The following is a 12586-nucleotide window of genomic DNA, read 5'->3' as shown; positions in this document are numbered from 1 at the left end:
TACCTTTTGGGTATTTTTAGATTATTTTGATGCCAAGTGCTGTTTCACGTCGGAAATGTGATGAATAAAACAGAATTTTACTATCAAAATTTATTTAAAATACAAAACCCTCAATATGTTACCACAAAGAAAATAAAGGAATAAAAAAAAAGGAAATAGCAAAGATAAGGCACTTTTTGCAAGATAATGACAATTAAAATTACAGTAACACTCCTCAAATCACAACAATTTTGAAGCCACAAAAGAGGCAATTCAACCGAACTTCTCCCTTTCTTCTGAAATTGAGCCATATCTGAAATTTAATAAATTTCAATCAATTTTATTTTTACTGCAATTAATGTTTGTATCAATAATTTTAATTATCTAAAACTGATTGTTTCATTTGTCTCATTTTTTTTCGGTTTTTTATTCTCAAATTATTGGGAATATCGCCATTAAGATACATTTGCCTAAACAAGAGAAACTTTCTCGAGTTGGAAGAATCACAATAGATAAGGTAAGGGCAAGAAGTTGAACACTCTAACATACTAAGGAAACAACCTTTGGGGACGTCTCGTTTCGTCGCTCCATCATCAGGGTTTTTTTGCACTTTTTCTGCATTTTGTGTCGTTAATTTTTTCTTCTTCTTTCTTAGTCGTTTTTTCTGACTTTTGGTCAATAGTTGTGAATCAGTACTGCCACCTTCAGTCGAATTAACAGTCTCAGTAGTCCCAAATTCACTTTGATTGGTCACACCATCATTAGCAAATTTTTTCCTCAATCTTCTCAATTGGTTTTTCGATATTTTCGTTACTCCAACTTTAATTATCTTGTCTCTGCTTGGGTCTATGTCGATGGGTTGTGGCTTGTGATAATAATAGAAATCGTCGAGTTCGGTTTTTCCCCCATCATCGTCATCACTGTCCCCCTCAGACGTGTAACCATGAAGTCGCAAAATGTCGATGTTTATTTCGTCCTATAATTGCCGAAAATGGGAACAGAAATGGTAAAATTATCAAACCAACCTCGCCCATGTTTATGGGAAGCCCCGGTTTATAACCTAAAACACAACCTTGACAGTTTGGTGGTTATCAAATGATTTACTAACTGAATGAACACGCCGAGCAATTTCAATAACCAACTTTTTGATAAAACTATGATAACACGTGTGACCTTGAGGTTTCAAACGCCGTTTACGATGTTTCATTTTTTTGTTGTTTGGATTCGGGGGAAAAAATTAATAAGACGTATTGTACTGTCGTTTTATGTCGTTTATTCCTTATTTAATTTAATTTTTTAGTTGCCTTAATTGTAATATTTTATTGGCAACACTGAGACTTAATTATTTGGAGCCAGTTTCAAATTTTGGGTAATAATAAAACAAATTTTTGGTACTACTATCTTTATTAATGAGTCAAACATACAGTATTTTTTCTAAAGCCGTTTAAGGAAATTGTAAAAATAAGGCACTTTTTTTAAAACAACCAAAATAATTAAAACTGTGGCAAAAGTTCGGAATTCGTAGGAGTTTCGAAGCCACAATAAAAACAAATCAACGAAACTTCGTCCCTTAGTCGGTTTGTTTTGCTCAGACTGAACCAAATTTTCCTCTTGCAACAAGTTGAAATCTGAAATTAAATTGCAATTTTTTATTCTCAAATTACAAAAACAAGATAAGGGGAAGAATTCAAACAAACAACCTTCTGAGGCGTTACGTTTCGGCGCTCCATCATCAGGACTTTCCTCTTCTTTTTTTACTTCTGGAATATTTTGCGAAGACTCGGAACTAATTATTTTTTTCTTTATTTTCAAACTCTCTTTCTCACTTTTTGACAACAATTCTGAATCAGGAACGCCAACGTCATTTTCCTCATAACCAGGATTTTCTAATTGTAAATCAAGAGCGCCACCACATTCAGTTTTATCATTAACTAGATTTTCTTTTTCTGAAATAGTCAATTTTTTCTTCCCTTTCAATCTTTTTTTCTGCCTCTTTGTCAGTAATTGAGAACTATTAGGAGCGCAATCTTCCCTTTCCAAACTTTCTTTTAAATTATCATTTTTATTTTTGTTCTCATCATCGGCAAATTTCTTCCTCAATCTTCTCATTTGATTTTTGGATATTTTTGTCACCCCAGCTCTAATTATATTATCTCTGTTGGGGTCAATGTCAATGGGTTGGGGCTTGTGATAATAATAGAATTCATCGAGTTCGGTTTTTCCCCCATCGTCACTGTCCCCCTCAGACGTGTAACCATGGAGTCTCAAAATTTCCTCATTTATTTCCTCCTACGTGATATACAAATAGTCGGAGAGAAATGCAAACAATTAAACCAACCTCGTCCATGGGAAATCCTGAATTACAACCTAAAACTACCAATACATTTAACACACACAATAAACAAAACGAGGGACAAGTGAAAATCAACGATTTTTCGATACAAGTATCAGATAATGATAATAACACTGCATTTATACTGAACAAAAATGTGGCCTTGAACTTGGATCATTATTCACTGCACATTTTTCAGTGACGATGATTTAATTCCGAGTATTTTAACCCAACAAAAAGTAAGAAAGCGTAATTTTACTTGCCCTTTTTACAATATTATTTATTTAATGTGTTTTTCATTTTTAACATTTGTTGGCAACAATGGATGCGTACCACGAATAATTTAGCCATAATCTAGTTGTGAGTAATACATCTATTAGCAAACGCCCCAACAAGCGTGAAAAAACAATAATTTATTGTTAAAATTTTTTTTTATTATTTTTTTTATGAGTTTTTTCTTCTATTGGCAATACTGGGCGTAGCGCGTGCGCAGCCGATTATTGTCATCAAACATCAAATTTGACAGTTCTTGGAGAACCACCAAAGCTTAAACATGTGCAGTTTTTCGCTTGTAATCGCTTGTTAACCCACTATGTAAATAAACACAGTGCAATTCAAAATGGCAAAACGATTAACCGAAGAAATGGTCATCGCGAGGACCAAAATCTCCGACCTTGGTAAAATCAAAAGACTCAACTGTTGGTATGTCGTCCAAAACGCCCCCACATTTCCCCAACGTAATAATGCCCCCGTTTCAGGGGAAGTGAACTTGTGGACGTCTCCCTGTTGCGTAAAATGCCCTGCGTTGAAGTTTTATCTCTCAGGTAATTCGAATTCAAGCAATGTAGTTATGTTACACCTGTCCGCTTTTGTTTACACGATGGGTGAGTCACAGGTGGGACACGTGCCCGTCTTGGGACACGAATTCCCTAAAAGGCGAGATTGTTGTCCCAAGGACGAGCCCACGCTTTTTACACGACGGTGAAAAATGCTGTTGTTTCCGTTATTATTTGGGGCCAGATGGTGGCCGGTATTTACCGAGTGTTTACCAAACAGATTGCTTGATGGTGATTGAGGCCGTAAAAACGGTTTATCGGCGATTAAAAGTTGGCTATGCCGCTCAAAAATGTCAATTTTGACAGGTGGAGGACCACGTGGGTGACCTTGAGACACTTGGAAAGTGGCTCAATTGAGATTATTATTATTAACAAACCAAAAATAAATTATTGATCATTACCATAAGACCCAGTGCCCCAAATCCCACGCTTTTTATTGTTTGATTTATTTATTTGGCGATTGATTTTTATGTTGTGAAGGGTCAGTTATCATTTATCTCTCGTTTGTTTTTGATTGAATTTCACTTGTGTCGTGATAAGAATTTTAAATAAGACGGTTGATTACGTCAGCTGACAAACAATAGTCGCGTTTTTTTCACCTCTTTTTGATATAGTTTTTTTTTGCTATTACTCTTTTCTTTTCTCTTAATTTTTTTTTGAGAATTTTTCTACCCTTATAAATAATTAATTAAAAATATCAATCAATTGATGTTTTATCATTTCTAGGGTTATTTTATTAGTTTTTATTTATTAAGGCACAGGTCACTTTGACTCGAAATGTGCTATTTTAATTTTAAACATCTAGAAGTTTTTCTACAATTTTTAAATTCCGTTACTATTTAAAGTATCGTTTATCTGCTAAAAAGCAACAATGATGTAAATGTTTTTTTTTCTTATCAGTACTTAAAATAATGTTCCTTGAAATCAAATTATTTCTTTAAAAATTAAAAACGTTCTGCGTAACTGGTCCCAAAAAACAATGAAGTCTTTAAAATAAATTGGCACCACTAGAAGAAGATATAACAGTTGTCACATCTTCTGTCTAATGTTTGGTGTTGCCAACCTAACTTCGAACCCATAGACCACTTTGATCAAAAATTTATTTGATAAATGGTAGTAAGAAAACGTTAACAAATACCGTTTTTTTTACTACAGGTAAATTCATTGATAGCACTAAATAACAATGAATTATTTAAGTGTTTAAATTTTTGATTTAAAATTCACTCACAATATATTTCCTTGCGTTAATTTCAACCTTACATGGCTAATTTCACACGAATGAAATACTGCGATGTGTTGAAAAACAAATACTTAATTATTGTATTCATTGCGGAATTCGCTGCAATAAACAATTGTGTAATTATTGAAAAGACATTAAATGTGTAATAAAAATTTATGTTCAAATAAAAGTCAAACAGATTGAAAATTAGACATCTAGAGTTCATTTTTTTGCTGCAAAGCCGTGGAAAAAATGAGGATGTGGTTCATATTTCATCACACGTCTAATAAGCAATTAGTTAATTGAACGAATTACATTACATCTTCGTGAGCTTTCTATTTTCATGGTTGCGATGGTTGCAAATCGCAGTAAAACCCAAATCATGTGATCCATTTCGGCGTCTACAAAGTGTGAAAAACTTCACATTAAAGCGATCGATTTTTCCCCAAATCTGACCATTAATCACTTGAAGAGTTCCGTTAAAATTGCTGTAAACAATTTTCGTGTCGTCCTTTCCACACGAAAATAATTACGTGAAGTAATACTCGGAAACTTTCTCGACTACAAAATCTGTAATTCCGTTAAAATTTACGTTCATCACGCGTGGGTAAACACAAATCGTGAGAAATTTTCCTCTGGAAGAAAATATCAAGAGTCGAGTTTTAGAGCTGGAACGGAAATGGCGGTTTTTAATTGGACGCAATTGTCTCGTATCTGCTTTACCATCAGTGGAAAATAACAATGCACGTTGGCGGCAATGCGAATTTGGTTGAAATACATATTTCTGGAGAAAAATATCGGGTTAATTGTTCAATTAAGACACATCCTGGTTTATTATTTTATCGTTTTCTTTCGCTCCTTTCACTACAACTAGGTGGAAAATCTGAATGTCGTGCTCATTGAGTATAGACAAGAGCAAGTGAAACCTTCTTATTCTGTCGGTTAACTTTAATTACAATGGAAGTATCGATGGTCTCTGACCACATTTTTAGTGAAAGTCTCAAAATAATGGCAAAAAATTAATTAAGGTGTGCCGACAAGTCCGAGAAAACGCGAGGGTGTTTAAACCCACACACCACATTACCATACCCAACCTCAAATCCATCGATTTTAAAACGCACAAAAGCGAATAATCGACCTTGAGGAAAATTATATCGATTGCGGTGGCCACAAATATTTTATTAAGCGATTTGTTAAATATTTGAAATTAGTTGGCAACACTGAAACTACATAACTGCAATTTGTGTCAAGTAGGCCGTCATCCACCCACACATTTTTTATTTGTTTTTACAAATATTTACAACAGATACTTTACCATTTAAATTATTACAATAAAAAATATGGCGCCTGCGGCCATTTTACCGACCTAAAATGGACATAATTTCTCCAAAAATCACCAAATTTGTGTATTTTCCAGTCAATAATTTTTAAAGATAAATTAAATATTTTCGTTTATTTTTTTTATAATTTAAGAAGTAAGTCATCTAAGGATTCAACGCTAAAGTTTGAAGTTATGTTACACCTTTACATTCATCTCTTTTTCTCTCAAAACAAAATTTTCTCTTTATTAGTATCTGCTCTTACGTTTACAATTTGGCGCCTTTACGTACTTTTACCTTTTGCCGCATTATTTTCTTATTTCTGTCAGTTTTATGCTCCGCTTTACGTTTATACGTCTATGTGTTCTCTCAATCTTTTATTTTTGTTTACTTGTTGTTTCACTTACCTTTTCTACACTTTTTTTCATAGAAAAATTGTTGCCCTGATCCGGGTTCGAACCCGCGACCTCCCCCGTCGTAAGTGGCGCTTATACCACTGGGCCACCAGGGCCCCAAGTACTGACCGTCTTTTGCAGATATTTTAACACAAACTTTTTAAATAAATCAATATTACAAACTATATAATTGCAATAATTCATCTAAAACGCAAATACTTTCAGTTCAAAAGTCGGCGAATTTGCTCAAAAAAACATTTTCTTTCACTTTTTTTCAATTTAATTTTTTAATCTCCAGATTTAATCAAAAGATACCGGGCGTATAAGTTGATTCTATAATTTTAAAATTGTTTTCACTATTTTTGTGACTTTCAGCACGTTTTTGACCGAAAATAAACATAATTTCTTCAAAAATCACCAAATTTGTGTATTTTCTAGTCAAAAATAGTGGACGTGCGCAATTCCTACCGGATTCGCAGTGGCCATGATTTTTATTAATAATGATTTTCGGGACTTTACTAAACAAACTCAGTTAACTAAAAATTTTTAGAGATAAATTAAATATTTTTGTTTAATTTTTTTATAATTTAAGAAGTAAGTCATTTAAGGATTCAACGCTAAAGTTTGAAGTTATGTTACACCTTTACGTTCATCTCTTTTTCTCTCAAAACAAAAGGTATTTTCTCTTTATTAGTATGTGCTCTTACGTTTACAATTTGTCGCCTTTACGTACTTTTACCTTTTGCCGCATTATTTTCTTATTTCTGTCACTTTTATGCTCCGCTTTACATTTATACGTCTATGTGTTCTCTCAATCTCTTATTTTTGTTTACTTGTTGTTTCACTTACCTTTTCTACACTTTTTTTCATAGAAAAATTGTTGCCCTGATCCGGGTTCGAACCCGCGACCTCCCCCGTCGTAAGTGGCGCTTATACCACTGGGCCACCAGGGCCCCAAGTACTGACCGTCTTTTGCAGATATTTTAACACAAACTTTTTAAATAAATCAATATTACAAACTATATAATTGCAATAATTCATCTAAAACGCAAATACTTTCAGTTCAAAAGTCGGCGAATTTGCTCAAGAAAACATTTTCTTTCACTTTTTTTCAATTTAATTTTTTAATCTCCAGATTTAATCAAAAGATACCGGGCGTATAAGTTGATTCTATAATTTTAAAATTGTTTTCACTATTTTTGTGACTTTCAGCACGTTTTTGACCGAAAATAAACATAATTTCTTCAAAAATCACCAAATTTGTGTATTTTCTAGTCAAAAATAGTGGACGTGCGCAATTCCTACCGGATTCGCAGTGGCCATGATTTTTATTAATAATGATTTTCGGGACTTTACTAAACAAACTCAGTTAACTAAAAATTTTTAGAGATAAATTAAATATTTTTGTTTAATTTTTTTATAATTTAAGAAGTAAGTCATTTAAGGATTCAACGCTAAAGTTTGAAGTTATGTTACACCTTTACGTTCATCTCTTTTTCTCTCAAAACAAAAGGTATTTTCTCTTTATTAGTATGTGCTCTTACGTTTACAATTTGTCGCCTTTACGTACTTTTACCTTTTGCCGCATTATTTTCTTATTTCTGTCACTTTTATGCTCCGCTTTACATTTATACGTCTATGTGTTCTCTCAATCTCTTATTTTTGTTTACTTGTTGTTTCACTTACCTTTTCTACACTTTTTTTCATAGAAAAATTGTTGCCCTGATCCGGGTTCGAACCCGCGACCTCCCCCGTCGTAAGTGGCGCTTATACCACTGGGCCACCAGGGCCCCAAGTACTGACCGTCTTTTGCAGATATTTTAACACAAACTTTTTAAATAAATCAATATTACAAACTATATAATTGCAATAATTCATCTAAAACGCAAATACTTTCAGTTCAAAAGTCGGCGAATTTGCTCAAGAAAACATTTTCTTTCACTTTTTTTCAATTTAATTTTTTAATCTCCAGATTTAATCAAAAGATACCGGGCGTATAAGTTGATTCTATAATTTTAAAATTGTTTTCACTATTTTTGTGACTTTCAGCACGTTTTTGACCGAAAATAAACATAATTTCTTCAAAAATCACCAAATTTGTGTATTTTCTAGTCAAAAATAGTGGACGTGCGCAATTCCTACCGGATTCGCAGTGGCCATGATTTTTATTAATAATGATTTTCGGGACTTTACTAAACAAACTCAGTTAACTAAAAATTTTTAGAGATAAATTAAATATTTTTGTTTAATTTTTTTATAATTTAAGAAGTAAGTCATTTAAGGATTCAACGCTAAAGTTTGAAGTTATGTTACACCTTTACGTTCATCTCTTTTTCTCTCAAAACAAAAGGTATTTTCTCTTTATTAGTATGTGCTCTTACGTTTACAATTTGTCGCCTTTACGTACTTTTACCTTTTGCCGCATTATTTTCTTATTTCTGTCACTTTTATGCTCCGCTTTACATTTATACGTCTATGTGTTCTCTCAATCTCTTATTTTTGTTTACTTGTTGTTTCACTTACCTTTTCTACACTTTTTTTCATAGAAAAATTGTTGCCCTGATCCGGGTTCGAACCCGCGACCTCCCCCGTCGTAAGTGGCGCTTATACCACTGGGCCACCAGGGCCCCAAGTACTGACCGTCTTTTGCAGATATTTTAACACAAACTTTTTAAATAAATCAATATTACAAACTATATAATTGCAATAATTCATCTAAAACGCAAATACTTTCAGTTCAAAAGTCGGCGAATTTGCTCAAGAAAACATTTTCTTTCACTTTTTTTCAATTTAATTCTCTAATTTTTCATCAGATTTAATCAAAAGATACCGGGCGTATAAGTTGATTCTATAATTTTAAAATTGTTTTTACTATTTTTGTGACTTTCAGCACGTTTTTGACCGAAAATAAACATAATTTCTTCAAAAATCACCAAATTTGTGTATTTTCTAGTCAAAAATAGTGGACGTGCGCAATTCCTACCGGATTCGCAGTGGCCATGATTTTTATTAATAATGATTTTCGGGACTTTACTAAACAAACTCAGTTAACTAAAAATTTTTAGAGATAAATTAAATATTTTTATTTAATTTTTTTATAATTTAAGAAGTAGGTCATTTAAGGATTCAACGCTAAAGTTTGAAGTTATATTTCACCTTTACTTTCATCTCTTTTTCTCTCAAAACAAAAGGTATTTTCTTTTTATTAGGATGTGCTCTTACGTTTACAATTTGGCGCCTTTACGTACTTTTACCTTTTGTCGCATTATTTTCTTATTTCTGTTAGTTTTATGCTCCGCTTTATATTTATACGTCTATGTGTTCTCTCAATCTTTTATTTTCGTTTACTGTTGTTTCACTTACCTTTTCTACACTTTTTTTTATAGAAAAATTGTTGCCCTGATCCGGGTTCGAACCCCGACCTCCCCCGTCGTAAGTGGCGCTTCTACCACTGGGCCACCATGCCCCAGACACTGACCGTCTTTTGCAGATATTTGAACACAAACTTTTTAAATAAATCAACATTACAAACTATTTATTAATTGGGAAATTTGCACTCATTTTCAGCATCAACAAAATTAACAGCTTGATCGACTTCCAATTTTGCAAACGCCTTGAGGAGCTCTACATCCGCCAAAATGACATTCGCGATTTGAATCAAGTTGTCTATTTGCAAAATCTCCCCAATTTGAAGAATCTCTGGTTGGGGGAAAACCCTTGCGCCAATTCAGACGGCTACCGATTTGCCGTAATCAAAGCCTTGCCTCAGCTCCAAAAATTGGACAATGTTCAAGTAACGCAAGAAGAATTGAGAGAAGCTCAAAGAAAAGGTCGAACGTTATGTCATCCAGACGACGCTCAAGATAGTGAAGAGGAGTATTCCTCCCCACCACAACCTCCTCAATACTACTCTGAATCGGAGTACAGTCCTGTACAAAGGAGTCCTCCACCGAGACAAGAGGTGAGTTTTTCGGTGACTGATTTCTTGGTGTCGTCTCATTTTAACAAAATTAACACCACGATTTAAATCAGCCCGACTATGAAATCGAAGAAAGTGAAGATCTGTATCCGAGAGATGAGGTTTCGGAAGAAAGTAAAGAATACTCACCACCGAGACAGGTAAACAAAAATGTTTATTAACAACACACACGCTTAATGCTTATGTGACGTCTGCACACACATCACAAAATGCGCTCAAACTTGAAAATGGGGATTTTTATCTTATCATTTATTTTTCATATTTATAATCTATCAGAATGAATGAAATGAATCAACAAAGGACATATACAGGGTGGGCAAGTTTTTCAGCCGACGCAAAAATAAATATTTCTAGTTGAGTAAAAAAATACAAGAAATTAAGCGTTTTTAAAAAAATATATACTATGGTTACAATTCAGAAATAAAATTAACTAGACGCCCTCTAGTGATGACTTTTGAACTATGTCGAAAACAGTAAAGAAATTTTCGTAATTCCACGTTTAACTAACATTTAATGAATTGTTCAACAATTTTGCGTGTATAGTGTTAATTACTTACAATAGAAAGAATCACTTTAAAAGTACGTGGTGGTAAATACTAGCGTTGACTTTGGTTCTATAGTTTTTCGTGGTATAAAGTGTTTATTGTTGGAACTTGAAAGTGGATAAAAAGTGAAAAATATTTAAATTTTGATTACAAAGTGTTATCAAACAGTTGTCTAATTAAAGATTATAAGTAATGGATCACAGCGAACACAAAGTTTGGCTCAAGAAACCAATAAATTAGTGAAGTGTGTGAATTTTAGGTTAGAATTTTCCACTGAAAAAATCATGAAATGCTGCGGTAAATCTACAAAACTACAATAAAGATTAACAACTGCCGATACATTTAAACGTAAATTATGCCAAAAGGTAGGCTTTTCAATGTCTTTGTAATAATTTTCCAATAAAGAAAGTGAACCAAACAGTCATTCGTTATTCGTGTTTTCCTCGTCATCTCTCATTTGTCAACATAAGTTTCTTGCATCAATGATACAATAATCATTCCGCATAGGCAATGCAATAATTGTGAAGCCCCAAAATTCGTACAACGCTCAAAATATCCGAATAAACATTTTCCCGCCATTTATGGTTACTGTTTTCGACCTAGCTCAGTGGCGCCTCCAACGGTAATTTTACTTCCGAATATCAATATTTTAATATAATAAATAAAAAATCCCCCATTTTTGGAGTTAGCCTTGCCATTTTTGTGCGTTTTGACTCCACTGTGATGTTACACAGCCCAGCCCCCCTCGTCGGGCGGAGCCGCCTGTGCCCCCGGTGCGTCGTAGCTACTCACCGGAGCCCCCCACGTACGTAGAACGTCGTCGTAACAGCTACGAACGCGAATCGCCCAAACAGCCCCCACAATATTACGATGTAAGTACCACCCCGCCAGCCAATCACACAGCCCCATTTCTAACAACACCCAATCAGCAAAGGTGTCCCGCCGATCACGCATTCGAAGATAACACCACCCATCACTGTGATAATAACTATAGGGAAGTCAAACTCGTTAACAGCCAATCAGCTAACTGCATCAAGGTGGGTGAACTAACCAAAAAAAAAATGGTAAAATTTTATTTTTCACTTATTGAAAATAAAATAAAATTTTACCAAAAAATTTTTGCGTGAAAACCAAACTCGCATCTTGTAGGAATATACGAATGGTGACCGGTACGCGCACTCGCAATACCGGGAGAGTGACTCGTCGGCTCACAGCCACCGATGTCCGGTGGCCCATAGGCCCCCATTTGTGCGGCGCCCCGTCACAAGGGTGAGTTTTGGTCGTGAGGTGGCGTTTTTGAGTGAATGATTGTAGAATTCGAATATTTTATCGGCGGTTTTGCGTTTGGTGAAGGAGTTGGATTATCCAAGTTTGGAGGTGGTGGAGATGGAAGTTAGGTCACGGATGGACGAATTGGATGAATGACGAAAGGAGGAGTCGTCAACTCAAGACGATACAGCACAAGAGGTTACAGAAATCTGAGCTACGCACAGCAAGTATTGACTTATTTATTGCTAAGTTTCTGATCGAATTTTACCGGTCGGAGATTTTTACTTATTTAGGATTAATTTTTTACGTTATTGGGTATCTACTTAATGCAGCTAATTTGAGTATTACGTACGGTCGGAAATGATCTAAACAACTAAATAAAAGTCTGATTTTTTTTCTAAACGCATTATCGCATAAGCTTCATGTACATAAACTGCCACGAATTTAATGTAACAACAATACAAGGTTTTTACAAACGAAACTATTTTCAATGGTTGTTTTGGGGTTTCGTAACACACTTGTTGTTGGTTGCAAATTTGAATCGTTTCATTCCCTCCATTAGACTGTTATTGTTTAATGTTATATTTTATACTGTTAATCTAGTCTTTAGTTGAGTAACTTTTTCATTTGTCCCCGACGTTAAGTATTAAAGTAAGTGCAATTTGTAAAACTATTAATAAATTAATATTATTATCCCGGGTTTTTACTGCCCT

General features: G+C 34.1%; 2 protein-coding genes across 8 annotated transcripts; one reads left to right on the top strand and one right to left on the bottom strand.

Annotated features, from left to right (window-relative positions):
- Positions 1–75: 75 nt before the first annotated feature.
- LOC103313876 (uncharacterized) lies at positions 76–2755 on the bottom strand. Of its 5 annotated transcripts, none has more exons than XR_010333288.1 (6): positions 2645–2755; positions 2318–2352; positions 1680–2268; positions 1005–1607; positions 541–955; positions 76–292 (listed from the first exon to the last, which is right to left on the bottom strand). XR_010333288.1 is itself a non-coding variant. In XM_008198302.3 (3 exons), exons 1-3 carry the CDS (start codon positions 1011–1013, stop codon positions 111–113), a joined length of 606 nt encoding a protein of 201 aa, XP_008196524.3. In that variant the 5' UTR covers positions 1014–1196; the 3' UTR covers positions 76–110. The 5 variants fall into 5 exon arrangements, 1 of the variants encoding a protein (XP_008196524.3); XR_010333287.1 differs by lacking the exon at positions 2645–2755 and having other exon boundaries at positions 1005–1039; positions 1088–1607; positions 2318–2607; XR_010333286.1 differs by lacking the exon at positions 2645–2755 and having other exon boundaries at positions 529–955; positions 2318–2607.
- Positions 2756–2817: 62 nt separating this feature from the next.
- Positions 2818–12566, top strand: LOC654939 (uncharacterized protein). Of its 3 annotated transcripts, XM_961380.5 has the most exons (8): positions 2818–3013; positions 3070–3135; positions 9648–10041; positions 10113–10199; positions 11339–11476; positions 11534–11641; positions 11754–11873; positions 11919–12566. In XM_961380.5, the coding sequence occupies exons 1-8, from the start codon at positions 2931–2933 to the stop codon at positions 12027–12029; spliced, it is 1107 nt and encodes a 368-aa protein (XP_966473.2). In that variant the 5' UTR covers positions 2818–2930; the 3' UTR covers positions 12030–12566. The 3 variants fall into 3 exon arrangements, with proteins under 3 accessions (XP_966473.2, XP_015836908.1, XP_008196543.1); XM_015981422.2 differs by lacking the exon at positions 10113–10199; XM_008198321.3 differs by lacking the exon at positions 11534–11641.
- Positions 12567–12586: the final 20 nt, after the last annotated feature.

This window comes from Tribolium castaneum, chromosome 3 (genome assembly GCF_031307605.1).
Source record: "Tribolium castaneum strain GA2 chromosome 3, icTriCast1.1, whole genome shotgun sequence".
Lineage (NCBI taxonomy): Eukaryota > Metazoa > Arthropoda > Insecta > Coleoptera > Tenebrionidae > Tribolium > Tribolium castaneum.
Note: the sequence above shows the minus strand (reverse complement) of the source record. Positions and strands in the feature narration are given on the sequence as shown.

Excerpts from the sequence above, each read along its gene's own strand:
- LOC103313876 (XM_008198302.3), bottom strand. Across the intron at positions 293-540 it reads GAAACGAGACGTCCCCAAAG|ATATGGCTCAATTTCAGAAG; the intron begins GTTGTTTCCTTA and ends ATTAAATTTCAG.
- LOC654939 (XM_961380.5), top strand. The coding sequence starts at position 2,931 with ATGGCAAAACGATTAACCGAAGAAATGGTCATCGCGAGGACCAAAATC. Across the intron at positions 3,136-9,647 it reads GTTGAAGTTTTATCTCTCAG|CATCAACAAAATTAACAGCT; the intron begins GTAATTCGAATT and ends ACTCATTTTCAG. Across the intron at positions 11,477-11,533 it reads AGCCCCCACAATATTACGAT|CAAAGGTGTCCCGCCGATCA; the intron begins GTAAGTACCACC and ends ACACCCAATCAG.